Source organism: Eumetopias jubatus, unplaced genomic scaffold (assembly GCF_037043125.1).
Source record: "Eumetopias jubatus isolate StellerSeaLion01/CBP00866 unplaced genomic scaffold, mEumJub1_p1.0 scaffold_9, whole genome shotgun sequence".
NCBI classification, from domain to species: Eukaryota; Metazoa; Chordata; class Mammalia; order Carnivora; family Otariidae; genus Eumetopias; species Eumetopias jubatus.
This window is the reverse complement of record NW_028274815.1, coordinates 129,361,352-129,381,283: the sequence shown is the minus strand read 5'-3', so window position 1 is coordinate 129,381,283 and position 19,932 is coordinate 129,361,352. Positions and strand designations below refer to the sequence as shown.

The 19,932-nt window shown below is 44.3% G+C and overlaps 1 protein-coding gene across 1 annotated transcript; it reads right to left on the bottom strand.

The window, feature by feature from the left end:
* Positions 1 to 481: 481 nt before the first annotated feature.
* RNF114 (ring finger protein 114) lies at positions 482 to 19,039 on the bottom strand. The gene is made up of 6 exons (XM_028125221.2): positions 18,867 to 19,039; positions 14,612 to 14,762; positions 12,564 to 12,670; positions 12,086 to 12,200; positions 3,769 to 3,876; positions 482 to 2,308 (listed from the first exon to the last, which is right to left on the bottom strand). Exons 1-6 carry the CDS (start codon positions 19,004 to 19,006, stop codon positions 2,243 to 2,245), a joined length of 687 nt encoding a protein of 228 aa, XP_027981022.1. The 5' UTR covers positions 19,007 to 19,039; the 3' UTR covers positions 482 to 2,242.
* Between the last annotated feature and the right edge of the window lie 893 nt (positions 19,040 to 19,932).

Genomic DNA, 19,932 nt, shown 5'->3' with positions numbered 1-19,932 from the left:
TAAACACGTCCTCCTTTATAAAGACACCAGAAGCCAGAAAATTATTCCCATTTCATTGTAGAGAATCAGGTTCAGAAAGGGAAAGTATTTGCCCAAAGTCCCACAGCCAGTGGCAGAATGCAGAGCTTACGCATGCCATGACCTTGGATCTTAATGCACAAAACTTTACTGCAACACCTCAGGGCTGCTGCTAAGTCATCAGAATGGAGCCGAAGCCACGTGTCCCTTGATTCAAGGAGCATGGTCATTTCTCACCTCACCAGAGCTCCCAGCTGTGAGAAGGGAGGGTTGTGTTCATTTTCCAGAGAGGACAAGCTTGGTTAGGCCCAGTTGGTGAAGTGTCAGAGCTAAGATCAGAGTCAGATGGGACTCGTGACAGACAAGCACTTCCCCTTAGAAAGAGCAACAATCTTCTGGAGCCGCCGCAGGCCTAGATTTCAGCAAAAGGTGGTTAATGAAAACAGGCATTACAGCTTGCCAATTGGATAAATTATGAAATTTATTTATATTTCACCATTTAAAAGCCAGAACATAACAAATTTCACTTTCCGGAAAGTCATCTTATTAGAAATACATGAAGTGCACTTAATACAAGGAAATCGGTTTCTTGGTACCACCAGTGAAATGGACACACTCTCATCCGTTCCCTCAAATGAAGGCTTTGTCAAATTTCCCTCCAAACTTAGACCTCTCAATTCAGGAGGTCAGAGTGAACTTTTTCCAGAAACTACAGTGAAGACATGGACCTTAACATTTGGGCCCTCCCAAGCAATATCACATTAGAAAAAATTATTTTGCCCCCAAAGTGCGCTGTCTTTGCTGGTTACCAGGCATCTGCAGCCCCGACTGGCAGAGGGAGAGGCCCCCAAAGCACTACACACAGGCCCAAAGCACGCTGTCACTTGCAACCTCAGCCACTGACCAGAAAAACTTTCCATGCTCAGTGTAGAGAGGTCTGACACAAAAAAGTAAACCTAAAGCCACATGCCTTTTGGTCGATCAGAGGTTCTGCTCCTACATATTAGACCGACAGCTCTTAGCCTTGTATTTATTAATATTCGTGAAACATGGTGAACTTCAAGTTTCTTGAGCTATTAACAAAGCAAGCTTCCAGTAGACAGTTTCCATCAACAAATGCTCACAGGAGACATGTCTGCCTTCTGAACAGTGTGTCTTGTCAAAAAGAGATAGCAGGCTGTGATACTAGATTTCCTATAACCTCTGCTTTAGAAGGCAGGTTTTCACACACTGATTTACATGTGGAAACCATCTGTGATAGAAAAGCAATACTCAGTTTAATCTAAGTTACCAAATAAAAGATAAATTAACTATAGTATCCACTGGGGCCTCTAAACCTCTTCCTTTTCATTTGAGGACTCCTCATGCTTCAAGGACAAGAATGTAAGCAGGCTCCAAATAGAGAGGTAAACACGACTCAGTCATTTGAAAATACGGCATTAGTTTGAAAATCAGAACCAAAAAGTTATGGTCCTCACACTGCTCTTAGCTGACCCTCCTCCCCACTTATGGATAAATGCAGTTTAACTTTCCTAACCTAGAAACACTTACCCTCACTAAAAATATATGGTTACACCTTATCCTAAAAAGGCACCATGCAGGCATTTAAGACTGAACCAGTTAATTCTAAGGGTGTGCAGGAGTAGTAGGAAAATATCATTAATCAAAACTTCCACCATCAGATCATGCTAAACCCAGAACATTCACCCCAACAGGTCTTTTGAAATATTTCCCAGGAGGTAATCCAGCTTTTGGCAGCTGCTGCTAAGGGCCAATGAACAAGAACTTCCAGAGCACAGAAGGAGCTCCATCACCAATCGGATACACACACCTCAGGGACAAGGAGAGAAGATGCTGGTCTCATTTGTGCTATTCATGACCCAGAAAAGGTCCTGGCTGGCTCAGAGGACCTCAAGAGACGAACACTAGATGGGAGGAACAAGTGTGAAACAAGGATAGGTGGAGAAGCTGGGTTCTCTTCCAGAAGAGGAAGCAGAAGCTCCAGAAAGTAGCTGAGGAGCAATCAAAGACCAGACATGTGACAGAATGAACAGTAGGGAAGACCCCAAAGGAAAGGACGGCTCTGACCTGGAGACCTCTTTCTCTGTCAGAAGGGACCCTATCCTAACACCACAGCTCACTTCCAGGTCTGTTGTACATTTAAGGTGTATGAGCCTAACACACAATGGAAGCTCTGGAACAGGAGACGGACAGCAGAGGCTGCTCACTGATCGACGATGGAGCGCTGCAACACCTGAGTCATCATGTCCTCTTCATCAACATCGTAATCCTGTGGGCGAAACACAGACACTCGGCCTCAGCACCAGTTAAAGCCACAAAGCCTCACGGTCAGCAGGAAAAGTGGGGCAGCCCAGGGATGACGGGCTCTAGAGGCGACCGCCCCAGGACCGATCCCGGCTCCAGGGTGAGACGCCAGCCACGTAACTGGGGGCAAACTGCTGGATCTCTCTGTGCCTCTGCTGCCTCATCCTGACAGTGAAAATACTGACGGCTCCCTCACACAGGCACTAGGAGGACCAGAGGGCATCTGCATGGAGAGCGGCACAGACCAAGTGCTCAAACGGGAGTACACTGGAGTCAAACTTGCCTTTTTAATTCAATGAGGCCAAATTATCTACTTGGGTAGAACTTGGGAATCATATTCCTCTTCACAGCACTAACAAAAAGGACAGTTATTTTGAAGTCTGAACCTCAGACACTCTCTTAGACTGAGAATAAATATTCTTATGACAACTTAGGAAAGAGTCATGCTTTTCTTCCCAGGTCCTGAAATACAGCCGTTAAGACTGAATACTACTGAGTGCCTGGGTGGCTTGGTTGGTTAAGCGACTGCCTTCAGCTCAGGTCATGATCCTGGAGTCCCGGGATCGGGTCGCACGTTGGGCTCCCTGCCCGGCGGGCAGTCTGCTTCTCCCTCTGACTCTCTCCCCCTCTCATGTGCTCTCTCATTCTCTCTCTCAAATAAATAAATAAAATCTTAAAAAAAAAAAAGAGAGACTGAATACTACTCTAAAATCCTCATGACGTATATCTATCAACAAACAAACGGTTTACCTGGAGCAGTTGGCCAAATTTATCTATTACTATTATGCCAAAACAACAGTGGGTCCCTTCAAAACCGCTCAGCTCTAGGGAAAGGATACCAACTGGATGAACACCTTTGGCGAGTGGATGTGCTTTCTTTGACCTGAAGTCCTTTAAAAAAATTATGAGATTATTTCCTATGACATTCTGCCTTTCCAGCTTCTTGGGGTTGGGGCAGGTGAAGAGACAGGCAATACTATCCCTGTATCTCCACACGCTAACGATCAACTGGAGCTGATGGCAGCATAACACAGGTCAGATACTGTCCAATTTGCAAATCCTCATGAGGACCACTGCCATTACTTGCCTGGTCCCCATGAGCATTTGAGCTTTGGGATCCTAAGCCAGGTTCTATAACAGGTAAAAACTACACATACCAAAAGAAAGTGGGGAAATTTTTTGGGAAAAAACCAGAAATACGCTTTCACTATGTTTCACTGCACATGACTGGCCAGTTCACCTTCTTAAATACCACACAACAAAGGCTCTGGCCACTCACTGGGTTCACCAGCATGGACCACACAGCTGCTGTTCCAGGGAGCCCATCACATCAGTGACAAAACTCAACAACAGGACCCACAGTTCTCCAGGTAAGAGAAGGGAGTTCCCCCAGGGGAAGGATCAGGGCCCGGGTTCCAGACTCACCACAAAAGTGTCGTAAGAAAACTGGTGCCGGCGCTGGATGTGCTCTATGAAGTTGGCGCTGCGGTAGTTGGGGTCTCCCCAGGGCATTGAGGCACATATCGGGCAAACCTTTCAACAAAGAAGCACGGTCTTAGGCACCTGACATTAAAGCTGACATTAGCCCTCTGTGACCTCTATCTGGCCTCCTTTCCTCCAGGGCAGCTTTCCTGACACACTGGTTTAGGGCCTGGCCACTCCTTCATACGTACATTCATAACCCAGAAAGCACTGTCAGCCTCCTCGGGTCAAATGAGAGATGAGAGTGCATAAAGGCTTCAGCCACCATACCACCCTTTTCTGAACCTTTACTGTGACCAGGATGTGTGTCAGCTCAGTAGGGGCCTAGACTCTGGCTGTCTGACCCAGCACACAAAATGATCCAAAAGCACAAAGAAAACCAAGGAAATGACAGATGAACCATATCCCGAGGAAGTAAAACACAGCCTTCTGTGCTATTTTTACAAAGTCAATGCTCAGATGAGAGGGCTGAGGCTGAAAAGCCCTCATGTAAGAAGTCGATTTGGGCCTTGAAGACTGGGAGGTATTTGGAAGGACAAAGAGAACATGAAAGGGTGCTCCAGAAGACAGGAAGTGGCACAGAGAGGCCAGGGGATAGCAGTATAGGCCTACAATGAGGCAATCAGTCTGGCTAGAATGGAAAATTCATAGATGGACAGAGAGGAGCTGGGCCAGGGGGAGCAGTAGGCCTAAGTGGTCGGCTTGGAAATGGAACCCCACCATTTACAAGGAAGATAGGGCGACAAAAGGGACTGGCAAGAGATCAGTCTGAAATGGTAGCAGACTCCTTGGTAGAAGGAGCCGGCCGGGCTGGCAGCTATAGCTGTGGGGCTGGAAGGTGGGTCGGGTCCAGAGACTGAGAGGTGGTGGCTTCCAATGGGAAGGGCTGAAACATTAACAGTTAAAGACTCTGTAGATGGAGAGGGGACAGAACAGAGCGTCAACAGCTGAAGGAAGAGAGGCTTCAACAGAGACAAAACAACCAGAGGGATTTTGGGAAGCCAAAAAAGGAAAAAAAGAGAAAATGAGGTCATAGTACCAAAACCACAGAGCACTCTAGCACTATCAGATTTATGAGCGCACTTAACCTTTAACCAAGTTAACCCAGGTCTAAGACTTTATCTTATAAACATAGATAAACACAAAGATGTGTTAAAAATTTATAGCTACATCTATGAAAAACCCACAGCGAATATCATTCTCAATGGGGAAAAACTGAGAGCTTTCCCCCTAAGGTCAGAACGCGGCAGGGATGTCCACTCTCACCACTGCTATTCAACACAGTACTAGAAGTCCTAGCCTCAGCCATCAGACAACAAAAAGAAAGAAAAGGCATCCGAATCAGCAAAGAAGTCAAACTCTCACTCTTTGCAGGTAATATGATACTTTATGTTGAAAACCCCAAAGACTCCACCCCAAAACTGCTAGAACTCATACAGGAATTCAGTCAAGTGGCAGGACATAAAACCAATCCACAGAAATCAGTGGCATTTCTATACACCAACAAGACAGAAGAAAGAGAAATTAGGGAGTCAATACCATTTACAATTGCACCCAAAACCATAAGATACCTAAGAATAAATCTAACCAAAGAGGCAAAGAATCTGTACTCAGAAAACTATAGAATACTCAGGAAAGAAATTGAGGAAGACACAAAGAAATGGAAAAACGTTCCATGCTCATGGACTGGAAGAACAAACATTGTGAAAATGTCTATGCTACCTAGCGCAATCTACACATTTAATGCAATCCCTATCAAAATACCATCAACTTTTTTCAAAGAAATGGAACAAATGATCCTAAAATTTGTATGGAAACCAGAAAAGACCCCAAATAGCCAGAGGAATGTTGAAAAAGAAAAGCAAAGCTGGTGGCATCACAATTCCGGACTTCAAGCTCTATTACAAAGCTGTAATCATCAAGACAGTATGGTACTGGCAAAAAACAGACACGTAGATCAATGGAACAGAATCGAGAGCCCAGAAATGGACCCTCAACTCTAATGGTCAACTAATCTTTGACAAAGCAGGAAAGAATGTCCAATGGAAAAAAGACAGTCTCTTCAACAAATGGTGTTGGGAAAATTGGACAGCCACATGCAGAAGAATGAAACTGTACCATTTTCTTACACCACACACAAAAATAGACTCAAAATGGATGAAAGACCTAAAGGTGAGACAGGAATCCATCAAAATCCTTGAGGAGAACACAGGCAGCAGCTTCTTCCTAGAAACATGGCCGAAGGCAAGGGAAGCAAGGGCAAAAATGAACTACTGGGACTTCATCAAGATAAAAAACTTTTGTACAGCAAAGGAAACAGTCAACAAAACCAAAAGACAACTGACAGAATGGGAGAAGATATCTGCAAATGACGTATCAGATAAAGGGCTAGTATCCAAAATCTATAAAGAACTTAGCAAATTGAACACCCAAAGAATAATCCAGTCAAGAAATGGGAAGACATGAACAGACATTTCTGCAAAGAAGACATCCAAATGTCCAAAAGACACATGAAAAAGTGTTCAACATCACTCGGCATCAGAGAAATCCAAATCCAAATCTCAGCCAAGATACCACCTCACACCAGTCAGAATGGCTAAAATTAACAAGTCAGGAAACGACAGATGTTCGCGGGGATGTGGAGAAAGGGGAACCCTCCTACACTGTTGGTGGGAGTGCAAGCTGGTGGAGCCACTCTGGAAAACAGTATGGAGCTTCCTCAAAAAGTTGAAAATAGAGCTGCCCTACGACCCAGCAATTGCACTACTGGGTATTTACCCCAAAGATACAAATGTAGTAATCCGAAGGGGCACCTGCACCCCAATGTTTAGAGCAGCAATGTCCACAATAGCCAAACTATGGAAAGCACCAAGATGTCCAACAACAGATATATGGATACAGAAGATGTGGTATGTAGCTACAATGGAATATTATGCAGCCATCAAAAAAAATCTTGCCATTTGCAATGACGTGGATGGAACTAGAGAGTATTATGCTAAGCGAAATAAGTCAATCAGAGAAAGATTTAAGTATCATATGATCTCACTGATATGAGGAATTTGAGATCAACACAGAGGATCATAGGGGAAGGGAGGAAAAACTGAAACAAGATGAAACCAGAGAGGGAGACAAACTCTTAATCTCAGGAAACAAACTGAGGGTTGCTGGAGTGGTGGGGTGTGGGAGGGATGGGGTGGCTGGGTGATGGACACTGGGGAGGGTATGTGCTATGGTGAGTGCTGTGAATTGTGCAAGACTGATGAATCACAGACCTGTACCTCTGAAACAAATAACACATTATATGTTAAAAAAAAAAAAAGAAGATAGTAGGAAGGGAAAAATGAAGGGGGGAAATCGGAGGGGGAGATGAACCATGAGAAACTATGGACTCTGAGAAACAAACCGAGGGTTTTAGAGGGGAGGGGAGTCGGGGGATGGGTAAGCCCGGTGATGGGTATTAAAGAGGGCACGTACTGCATGGAGCACTGGGTGTTATACGCAAACAATGAATCATGGAACACTACAAAAAAAAATTATGGCTGCATTTTAAAACTTAGCATGCCACATAATTTCCAACCTACAGAAAAGTAGATATTGCTTTGGTGACCCATCCCTTATCCCCAAAACCTAGATTTTAGTTTGGCACACTCATTTTGGCAAAAAAATGAGGCATTTTAAAATAAGACACAATATCTCACCCTTTACTATTTCAGTACAGTCCTCAAAATAGGTACTTCCCTTTACATATCCAATACTACTGTCCCACCTATCAATCAACAATAATTCTTTAGTAGCATTTAATATCCAGTCCTTACTCTAACTTCCTGATATGGTCTGAGACCAACCTTGATGTTCATCAATAAGGGACAGACAAGTAATGGGAAACTGTGAAGCTCATTAAAAAAGCAGATATACATGTCAGATATGGGGCAGATGCCAAGAACACTGATTCAGTGTGTAGAACGTGCTGTCATTTGCATAAAAAGGGGGACATACAAGAATCTCCTAAGGACATCTGAAAACTACAGACGTCTTTGGATTACATGATTGTGTATTTTTCCACACACAGCTGAGCTCTACTGACATGCCAGTGGGCACAACAGAGAACCATTTCTGATGTTCTGATGTTCTGAAGTGAAAACTGGTTTAGGAGCCAGGACACCAGGTTCCAGTACTCGCTCCGCCGCTAACCAGCTCTACAACATAGTCAATCCGCTTAACTTGGATGGCACACAAATTTCTTCATTTACTCCCTTCTAAAAACCGCAGGGCAAGATGGTGGTAGGAAATGAATTCCAGTCTCTACATTTTACTTAACATCCATTATCCTTCTCATAATTACCAAAATAGTTAAGCTTATCTGGCAAACTTTAAAACAGAAAATGCACAGTGGGGGCGGGTGGGTGGTGTTTGTGTGTCTCTGCACACTTGCCTTTTCAATGAATGATCACTTATTAAGAATAACACCTAAAACATCTTGAAGAAAGAGCTGAAACCTTGGCTTTGGGTGTTTTTTACAAAACATAGCTCTTATTTGCCAACTGTGGCCAAAGAATGCACACTGTGAAGCCACTCCGGAATCACAGAAAAATAGCAGGTTCAATGCCCATTTCAGGTTGACATCTGCCTACAGAAAATTTCAATAGTCATCTATATAATAAAGATATAAATGTTAGAAAGACAAATATTAAAATCAAATGGTAAGGCTGTTTATTTTTGAGAATAATCAATTCTGTGAGTGATCTCATGAGGCTGGCAAGCCACCATGGTGTGGTTTACTTTTAGATTGGGTCTATTTCTATTAAACAAAAATGGCAAATGGCAACATAATGCATTTATCATATCCAAACACAGAATAAAATGCAAGAATATAAAGAAATACTGGGAACTAATGGTATAGAAGGGAACCGGAAAACTAGGGGAAGGGGTCAGAGACACACTTTTTACAATGTGAACTGACTACATACAAAGAAAACGTATTTAAAAATTGCAAAGACGGGGGCCCCTGGGTGGCTCAGTCAGTTAAGTGTCTCCTTCGGCTCAGGTCATGATCCCAGAGTCCTGAGATCGAGCCCCGCATCAGGCTCCCTCTCCCTGCTCAGCAGAAGGCCTGCTTCTCCCTCTCCCTCTGCTGCTTCCCCTGCTTGTACATGCACTCTGTCAAATAAATAAATAAAATCTTTTTAAAAAATTGCAAAGAGGTGACAGACAGCAAGGGCTCGAGAAGTCAGCTGGGACCATGGAGAATATGACATCAGCAGGGGTGGAAGCTGAATCTGGAGAGGATAAAGAAAAGGGTTCAAAGAGACAGCAGCAGCTAAAAAATGACAAGCTCGAGGGAAAAGATCAACCGAACACTATCTAGAGAGAGCACAGATCGAATATTCCTCCCACCAACGAGCCAGGGAAGATGGGCATGTCTGAAGGAAAACAAGAGTGAGGCATGGGCAGAGAAACAAAGCTGAGGTAAGAAAAGGCAAGACACAGGACAGGGTAAGCCGCAGGAGCAGAGATAAGTCTTACTTTGGGCTGGGCCCTCTGCTCAGTCCTCTGCATGGGTCTGAGGACTCAGGCAGAGTCAGATTTGGAAAGGAGCCTTTTCCTCAACACAAAATGGAATGATAAGGACAAGAAACAAGGGCTGCAAATTCAAGTGCTCACAGGGACCAGATTAGTAAGGCACATGAGCAAAGGAGGACAGGTGTAAGCCCATCCCATCTAGAGGGGCAGCAACCACTCTAGGCCAGTTGGCTCTTTTTTTTTTTTACTTTATTTTAAAGATTTTTATTTATTTATTAACAGAGATAGAGAGCACAAGTAGGCAGAGTAGCAGGCAGAGAGAGAGGGAGAAGCAGGCTCTCCGCTGAGCAGGGAGCCCAGTGCGGGGCTCGATCTCAGGGTCCTGGGATCATGACCTGAGCTGAAGGCAGACGCTTACGAACTGAGCCACCCAGGCGCCCCATTAATTTTTATTTTTTATTTTATTTTTTAAAGACTTTATTTATTTGACAGAGAGACACAGCGAGAGAGGGAACACAAGCAGGGGCAGTGGGAGAGGGAGAAGCAGGCTTCCCGCTGAGCAGCTCGGAGCCGGATGTGGGACTTAATCCCAGGACCCTGGGACCATGACCCGAGCCGGAGGCAGACGCTTAACGACTGAGCCACCCAGGCGCCCCGTAGGCCAGCTGGCTCTTGCCAGAACTTTCAGTTTCTCAAATGTAGACTATCAAGACTGAGAAATCTTCTGGTTTTTAAAGGTTAAAAGGGAAGTTAAAATGTGTATAGGCCACACATATCCCATGGACCGCCAGTCTGCGACCTCAGAGGTAAATCAGAGGGTTCCTGAGACAGGAGGAAGAGTGAAGAAAGGAATTCACACGTGATACTCTGAACTCAGTTAAAAGCAGGACTCAGTGTTACCTGGAAAGGATGAGTAGGGGTCATGCCAGGAACTTAATGCACAGAGTCCCCAGAACAGCCACCAGGGAGTGCCGAGCAGCAACAGGGCCTGGCTGAAAATGACTTACAATGAGCCACGCGGGCCAAGTTCCCTAGTGAGGGGAGTTGGGAAAAGCGGACAAGAGGGAATTTATCTGTCAAATCTGTCACAGCACAACAGTAAGAGCTTGGGGAGCCCAGGGTAAAAAGTGGCTGTACTGACCAGAATGTGGACTTGCTAAGGAGTTCAATAAAGTCAAGAGAAGATCTAAGGTATTCTCAAACAGGCCGGCTGTATCTTAAAATTTGCAAAAAAAAAAAAAAAAAAAAAAGAATGCCACTAGGCCTAATCCTATTCACAAAAGCTCATTCAAATACTAAAGTCCATGCACCACCTTTTAAGGCAAGGGAGCTGAAGCGTGCCCATAAAACTAGGTATACAGTTCAAAAGAGCAGTCTGAGATGGGAAAACTGAAAGAGAACTACAGAGGAGGTTCTATCAAGACCTAGCCTGTCAATGACATTAAAAGGGAAGGGGGCACCTGGCTGGCTCAGTCAGTGGAGTGCGTGACTCTTTTTTTTTTTTTTTTTTTAAAGATTTTATTTAGAGAGAGAGACAGCGAGAGAGGCAATACAAGCAGGGGGATTGGGAGAGGGAGAAGCAGACTCCCCACCAAGCAGGGAGCCCGATGCAGGGCTCGATCCCAGCACCCTGGGATCATGACCTGAGCCGAAGGCAGATGCTTAACGACTGAGCCACCCAGGCTCCCCGTGGAGTGAGTGACTCCTGATCTCGGGGTTGTGAGTTCAAGCCCCACACTGGGCATACAGCTTATTTGGGGGGGGGCGCGGGAAAAAGGAAAGGGTGATACTGCTGACATGGATCATATCCAAACATTAAACAAAACTACGTGCCATTCTGTGATACTTAAATGTCAAGACTGATAAGCACTTTCCTAGTAATTTCATATACATTCTCTTTCTCCACAACTATAAACTACTCTCAAAAGGAAAATGGTAGCTCTACAGGGGACAAATCTCGTGGACATCAAGGGATCCAAGTGGACATCAAGGGATCCAAGTTAACATTACCAACGACAGCGCCAACAGACATCACATAACCTCAGATGTGTCACCCAGAGGACACACTGCTTATAAAATGAAGAAGAATCAGACAAATGCAAATTGAAGGACATCTTACAAAACAACTGGTCTGTCCTCTTTAAAAATGTCAAGGTAATGTAAGGCAAAGAAAAGCCGAACCCTAGAGCCGTGACAACTACATGTAACACAAAGATCCAGAATTTGGGGGCAGAAGGATATTGCTATGAAGGATATTGCAATTATTAAAATTTCAAGGTATTCCACTTTTTTTTTTTAAAGTAATCTCTCTGGCCAACTTGGGGCTTGAACTCACAACCCTGAGATCAGGAGTCACATGTTCTACCAACTGAGCCAGGCAGGCACCCCTACAATTGTTAAAATTTAAACATGAATTCTCTATTAGATATTAAATTGTGCCAATGTTACATTTCCTGAGTGTGACAAACACAAAAAATGTGATTTTGTAAAAAAATATTCTTCTAAGGAGATACATGCTGAAGTGAGTAGAAGCAAAAAGTCCTATCATCTGTAACTTATTACTGATTAGCAAAAAAGATGTACATATGGAGTATCATTAGGCAAATATGGTAAAATGTTATAAGACTGTGAATCTAGGTAAAGGGTACACAAGGAGCTCACTGTACTAATCCTGTTAATTTTTCTCTAAGTTTGACTTTTTTTCATAAAAAGGAAAACAACAAAACCTAGTTCCTCTTACCACAGATTTGGTATCCGTGCTATGGAATAACTTGCAGTGTTCCACTAGTCCTTCTTGATCAAAGTTCTTCTCGGGACAGTAAGGGCAAGGAAAGGTGTAACGGTTTGGGACATTCCTGGAAGATGAAAGGCAGGAAAAAAGGAAGAAAGCTCTCTGTGAGTACTTTTCCACACTTCAACCACTGTATCCTCCAAAAAAGGAGCAAAGTTCAATGTGTTATGACAGGGATTCTGACAATCACTTCAGAATCAGGTCAACTGTTGAAAATAACTTAACAGCAGAGCTATTACTTGAAGTGAGCAACAGAGTCCTCCACACTCTACCCCAAAAACAAAAACTGACATCAGGTGTAGCCAGATTAACAATTATACCTCCATTTTCCCAAACTCCTACAACTAAACCCTTGAACATGCAAAGTGTCCACTGTCTTCATAGCAAAAGATAACCTCCGCCTGAGGGAGTGTTTTGAGTCATTTACCTTGGCTGAAGGGAGGCATCCTTGGTGGTGGCCTTCACACCTTCCATGATGTAATTCTGGTACTTGGAACAGGTAGCCACGTGTGCCCGGATCTTGGATAGGAAGAACTTGGACAGGAAGAATCAGAGCCCATAAGTTAGTCAGGGCCGACATAGTCCCAAAGCAAGGTCAAGATGAAAACCAGATCTATTATCACCCTGGCAAACAATCTCACCAGACTCCTGGCTATGCTGACGGGGCTGAAAGCATGTTTGTTGCAGGGTTTTTGTTAACACCAAGGCTGATGTCTGACGTGACCAACCCAGGACATCTGCTTCCACTCAAAGTAACTCTTCTAGAGGTTTGCTTTTATTCAAGTTATGCTCTCTGCTCACATACTTCAAACCAGGGAAGGTTTAAGTTTTCTACATAGCATTTAAACTAGTCTCCTCACAGCAAGCCAAGAAGCACGTTTCATTATGTGCAGCAGTAAAAAATAATCATTTAAGTAAAAGAGATAAGACCAGTAATTCTAGTTAAAGTACAGGATGCCAGATTGTGACAAATGATCTTTAAAAAAACCAGAAATCTGAGTTCTATTTCTCCTATAAAATCTAGTCTTTGCAAGATGGAAAGAGAAAGAAAACCTAGAGGAGAGTGCTTCATCGCAGGTGTTCTAAAAGGAAAGAAAAAGTTTAAAGAATGAAGAGGAGAGGTAAAAGGAAGATAAACATTTTTGGAGGTATAGGACACCCGGAAATACAATACAATCATTAATCTTTAAAAATGAAGAAAAATCAGAAGTATAAAAAAAAAAAACCATCATGCATGCATAAAGATAAAGTAATGGGTGATTTCATTTCAATATCCTGAGTTTCGAAATTAAAGGAAACCACAATAAAAAAAAGAAAGCTTCGTTATTTGAACTCCAGCTTACCATAATGTTCTTTTCTGTCTTACCTCCAGCTAAAGAACTTGACTTCAAGTCACCAACCAAAGAGCTCCCAATTAAAAGGGATGGGAAATAGCCCTATTCAGAATGATAACCACTTTGTACCCCTAGTGCTAAATCACTCTGAAAGGAAGGAGATAAGGTATATCCATTCTATGGCCACTGATACTAATGTGTTAAAGTAATGAAACTGACATGTTAGGCTGTTTAGTAAGTCATTAAGTGAAAAAAATTTACAAAATGAGAAAAATCTCTAGAATTAAAGTATACTTCTATTTTGTAAAATTCCTATATCTGTTTATAAAAACCTTACGTCTGTGTTTGTCAAAGGGCAGAAAATGTTTTGCAGCCTTCTAAATTAAATCACTTTTAAAGAGGTAATCTCTGGAGTGGGGAACAAGCTTACATTATTTTGTGTGTTTGTACAGTCCAAAATTAACAAAGTCCTGATTTCAAAACCTATAAGGTTGGGTCTATCTCTTGGAAAGTAAGACAACAGTATTTCTTCTTTATAATTATAATAGATGGTGAAATAAATACACTTGAGTCCAACATGATTATACAAAAGAGCATGGATGCATTTCAAATGTTAGGTATCGCTCTTATAATCACATCATTTCATAATGACCTTTATGTCATGATTCTTCCCTATCAAGTACTAAAAAGTTCAAATACTCTTGATATCCATTATGATACAGATTATATAACATTTCCCCTCAAACTCATGGCAGTAGGTTAACTTTTTTGAGATGCTGATCTCATTTTATGTTAAAAAAAATTAAGAAATAGCATCCTATCATTATATTCTAATGGAAATTATGCATAGTGCTTTGGAAAAGTGGCTCTTTTATAGGGAAAAAACCAGGGTAACTGACTTCTATGGTTTTCAAAGCTACAATATATAACACACTAAACCAACTCAAAAAAAAAAAAAAGGCAAAACCAATACAGTCACTAAAATGAAATGGCACAGCCATTGCCACAGATAACTAGCATGCACACGTGCTGTTAGTCACCTAGTCATGCTCTAACTTGAGAAACAATGTGGCAACAGCTCTGCGTTTTACCCCCTCTCATCAGAGAAAGACACTGACTCTTCCATTTTACTTCCACATACATTTTTATGGCAGCCATGGCAAGAAGTCTCTGTGCTCTCAATCTGCCGCTCGAGCTCCGCGGCTCGGACGCCAGGTGCCAGAGCGCTGCGACACACCCCACAGACAGGCTTCTTCGGCTTCAGACATTCCTGCAGGCATGCAGAGCAAAAGCTAGAACAAGACATACAGAGAACCTGCGTCATGCATCGTGGAGACAAGACAACAAAAATGGATAAACTTTTAAAAAGACATCAATGAATAATGGATTATAAACATATTGTTCCCTGTTCCTGATTCAAATACTGAGTCCTCCCAGACCAGAAAGGGGGTAGGGGGAGTGTCCTGCCAAGAACACACAGGTCCACCAACAGAAACACACACAAACTGTCATGACACATGGTGAAAGGTGTTGTGGCATAATCTGCAAACATTAGCACCTGCCACTGAGGAATCTTGGTGGGGTTTCCTGAACCTCAGCTTCTCCTCTGTGAAATGGAGATGGTAGTAGCTGCCTCTGAGATTACTGGGATGGAATACGTGTAGCAGACCCTCAGCAGACCACAAACAGGAGGTGCTATCCTTAGCGGTGAATATAAAGCTCTATGAGAAGACAAAGATAAGACCACCCAGCTGTGACCCAAGAAGGACGAGGCTGGTAAGACTTCAGAGACAGCATTCACGAAAGAGCCTTAAAAGAAAGAGCTCAGCTGGCAGAGGAATCTAAGAATACTCCAGGCACTTAGACTTAAAAATTCATGAGGCACCTAAGGAAATAAAAGTTTAACACCTTTCCTCATGAACAGTAGGAACCCAGATGTTTAAAGATATCAACAAGGCCAAGTCCGAGTTTTAGAAAAATAGCTGAGGTTATCATGAACAGAGTTGTTGGTTTTCAATTTTTTTTTATTTTTTTAATGTGAGGAAGGACAGGAGCCTTGAAGTAGAAACCAAACAGATGGCTAAGGCAAGGAATTCTGAGGGCCTGAGGCCACAGAGAATTAATTCAGGAAATGATTCAGAGGAGTCAGTAGTACTTGGGAACTTACTGAATTTGGAAAAGGAAAGTCAAAGAAGGCCAAGTTTCTATCCTGAAACCTATGTAGGGAGTGATGCTGAGATATGGTACATAGTGAGAAAGAACAATAAGGCATGAAAACAGCCTGGCTTTATACCCAACCTGACAGGTTTAAGGCAAGATAACAAAACCTGCAAGGAAGAACTCAGGATATATTAATCAAGGCTGACCTGTGCATGTGACAAATTTTTACCATCTCTAAGGATTTTCTTCCTCTTTGTCATAAAGCTAGATGTTAACTGCCACACAAAATAGACCAGGCTGAGAGAAAGTGAGGGGGCCTAGTGATTCACCACTGAGAGCATAGTGGAAAGTAAACAAAATCCCTGTCTTCATGATGCTTATATTCCAAAGTGAAGAAAAACACAAATGTTAATTTCTGATAGTGATTAAGTATAAGAAGAAATAAAACAAGGCAGAGATCAGCCGAGATGGATCATACTGAGCTTCTTTAAGGAGGCAATATTTGAGCTAAGACCTAAAACTATAAGGAGACTGCCACACAGACTGAACACAAAGAGATGATATACCAAGTGCAAAGGCAGAAAGGGAGGCCTTAGGGACCATGATGGGTAGACCACTGGGAGAGGGTAAGTGATTAGGTTGGAGAGGTAGAGGGCCTGTGGGCATCATTTGTTGTAACTCTTCTCAAAGGCGGATCACAAGAGGAACCAAAGAGAGCAGAGGGTCCCAGAGAAACCAAGCCCCGCTGGTAGATAAAAGCAGCTTCAAGCCTTCAAGCACACACCAGGATACAGCTCACTGACCAAATATTCACGAGCCACCTTGTGCCCGAGTCATGCCCAACATGCAAGCCTGCTTTTAAACAGTCCCTGTATCTTGGGCTTGCTTTCAGTTTCCCTTTCCTATTTCACAGGCCTTGATCTAGTTCAGCCTTCTAAGTGCTTCCATCCTTTCTTTCTGTTACAGTGCTATGTAAAAAGTCCCTTCTCTTGGACTCCCAGCCACCTGCCTTTCTCCAGCTATATTCCGCTAAATTGGAGGGACACAGTCATTCAGGGCTTAAAATAAAATTTTATAAAAACTCAATGCCCCACCCAGCCAAAGCTACAATGATGCTGGTTTCCAAGCATAAAAGCAAAAATCTGCCACTAACTAGGCTGAGCAAAAAAGCACTTGGCTGCAGCTAAGGGGGACTTGTGCTGCCCTCACAGAGGTGCATCCATCAGTCTTCAATCAGCATTGAACTGATGAACACGTGGAATTTGTATGGTGAGTACAGAAAAGAGCCAAGGTTTGAAACCCAGTACTTGACCTCTGACCTAGGAAAGGTTCACCTGGCTCAAGGAAACCTCAACTTTTGCTGCTCTTCAGTTGGTAAATTGTGACTGGGTCAAGCCTCTTTATCAATATTAACGGTGAATGAAATCCAATGAATTAACCCCAAATCAGGTAAAGTAGTAAGGAGGGCTGATCCAAGGAAAAGACAACTCAATGAGAACACTATCTAGCCTCCACCACCAATTTCTTAGGTCATCCATCCATTACCTGATCGCTCCCAAACACACCAGTTTGATCCCTATAATACCCTCCCACTGCACACTGAATTTTCACAATAGTCTGAACACTTGTTAGCCTAATTTATCATCAATTCATTGGACTGTAAACTTTGAGGGCAGAATCACCTTGTTTCTTACTGTGGCCCAAGAATCTGGCATATGGTGGCTACAAATATTTTAGTGGGTTGAATATAAGCCTGGAAGATGGATGCTCAGACACTGTGCTGGGCACTGGGGATACAGAGAGGGGCAACACAGATATGGTCACTGCCCTCATGATCCCTAAGTCTGGCTCTCTGCAAGGAAGAAGGAAGCGCCAGAAATGAAGCAGGGAAGTAATTTAAATAGGGATGGTGATAAGGGCGGTAAGTTAATTTGGGGTACCTGTCAGGGGAGGTGCAGATGGGGCAGGAAGAGCTCCACGCTAACTGAACTGCAAGTGGGAACAGCCCAAAGCTAGAAAGAACTTAAGAGTATCCGAAGAAGCAAAGAGCAGTCAGTGTGGCTGGGGAGCCCTTGCCAGGTGCCAAATTATTCTCTGGGCTGGCAAGGAGACACCTGCAGTTCATCTGGGAAGAGTGAGACAATGGTGAGTCTGCCCTATGTGAGCCTCAGTCTCCTCACCTGCAAAATGGCTGTCAACCCTCTTCCCCTGCAGTACTGCTATAGGAGTAAGAATACCTGTGAGGCCCACACGTGCCTGTTGTGTCTACTCTCCATAAAGGTATCCTAAAACCAATGACAAGATGATGCCCAAGAGAAGCACTGAGGGAGACCCCTGAGGAAAAGCTAACCCCCAGCAGCAAGAAGTAGCCACATTTTCTACAGTTCTTTCAACTTAGGTGTCTGTGCGCCTGATGAAGCAAGGTTTAGATTCAAATCCCTCGAACCTCAACTTACACTGCATCTACCCCGGCCCAGGGTCTGTACTGGTCATTTTCACACACATCTCCTTTAGTCGTCATAACCAGTGTATTAGCAACATGCAGGCCCTGGAGGCTTAATTTCAAACAAAATGCAGCAAACCACGTACACAAGTAGGAATGCTAACAAGCGCTATCTGCAACTCCCAACCCTTTCACAGTTAATGGCAGACTGGTGAGATCTTATTATCAAGACTTCCCTTTTGTTCTTTTAGTTAGTTCAGCATTTTTCCAACTTCAGTGCACATTCGAATTACTTGGTAGAGCTGGGTACATGACGCCATACGTACCATACTTCAGGAGCAATGCAGACTATTCAAGGAAGATAGAGGCTGTCCAGGGTCCAAGGGCCGACTTTATTTTTTTAAGTAAACTCTACGCCCAACGTGGGGCTCAAACTGACGACCCCAGGATCAAGAATCACATGCTCTACCGAATGAACCAGCCAGGAGCCCCACCAAGGGCCGACTTGAGACCCTACCTAATCCGCAGCAGGGTGCGACTCCATTATCCCGGGGGAGGAGCCTGACAGGGCGCCTGGAATACAGTAGGCGCTCAACAGACGGCAGGATACTTGGAAGGGAGTAGGGCGGAGAAGAGCGCCCCGCCGGCTTCCACCGGCCTTCAGGAGCCCCGGAGGGCCCCGGGAAGAGAGCCTTTTAGCCCGGTCCTCGCGCTTCCGCCCCAGACCCTCCCCGCCCGGGCCGCACCCCTCCCAATAGGTTTGCCCCCGACCAGACCCCGGCTCGCCACTTACACGTGACCGCAGGGCACTTGAACCGGCTTCTCGTACACCTCTAAACACACGGGACACGTGAAGCGGCCCAGCGGGTCGGCCTCCGCTGCGGGCCCAGCCAGCTGCGAACCACCCTCACGGTCCTGCTGTTGCGCCGCCATCTTGCTGCCGCGCAGAGCAGCGCAACGGCGGCCGAGAAGGAGGAGCCCGGGGGGGCGGGGCCGAGGTAGCGGGCTAGCGCGCGCGCTCGGGGCGGGGCTTGAGGCCAGCCGGGGCGGGGCAAGGACGGGACCCGGGGCCGTGAGGGGCACTCAGGGCGTGGCTTGTGGAAAGGGCACGTGGATGGTGTGGGGCTTGTGGGTGGGCCACGCCTCTTGTCCCCCTCTCTTCTCTCCCTCCCACCCCGCCCCGGACGGATGGGAGGGAGGGTGAGGCCGAGGGAAATCTGGAAAATGTGGAAGTCAGATCCAGACACCTATAGAATTGGAGCAGGCTTTGTGTTTCAGCCACTGTTTCCTCAATTTAAATCATTACTATTACGTAATATTTCATCCCAAATAGAGTTGCCTTTTGTTTAAACTTAGGCAAACAAATTTCATTAAAAAAAATTTCGTTTTAGGCAAACAACTTTTAAAGGGAGATCTATCACTCCCTGAGTTACAAACAGAAAATAATCACTTATTAGGGGAAAAAAATCACTTATTTCTAAGAGCACTGTAAAAATACAATGGAAACAAGACAGCGTTATTAATTCATGCCAGATACTCTTGACACTGAAAAAGGAGATTAGCCATTACTAGAGGTGTTGAAGACCGGCTATTGGCCACAAAGAAGCCAGCCTAGTGAAAGCAGAAGTGGGAGACTGGTGTCCCTCGGTGAGTCACCATACTTAGTGCCGTGTTCACTTGCCTCCTGGCCATGGGTCCCAACTACCGCACTGTAGAGATGGGGAAGCTGAGGTTTCCCGAGGTAGTCTAAACTTCAGTCTCACAAGAAGGCCCCCTGACCTGGAGCCCAGATATTTGGAATGCCCACTTTCTCCACTTTCTACTGCACCAAATTTGGCTCTTGTGGACAGCCCATTTAA

Excerpts from the sequence above, each read along its gene's own strand:
- RNF114 (XM_028125221.2), bottom strand. The coding sequence starts at position 19,006 with ATGGCGGCGCAACAGCAGGACCGTGAGGGTGGTTCGCAGCTGGCTGGG. Across the intron at positions 3,877-12,085 it reads GCACGGATACCAAATCTGTG|GTTTGCCCGATATGTGCCTC; the intron begins GTAAGAGGAACT and ends CTTTGTTGAAAG. Across the intron at positions 2,309-3,768 it reads TTTCTTACGACACTTTTGTG|GATTACGATGTTGATGAAGA; the intron begins GTGAGTCTGGAA and ends TTTCGCCCACAG.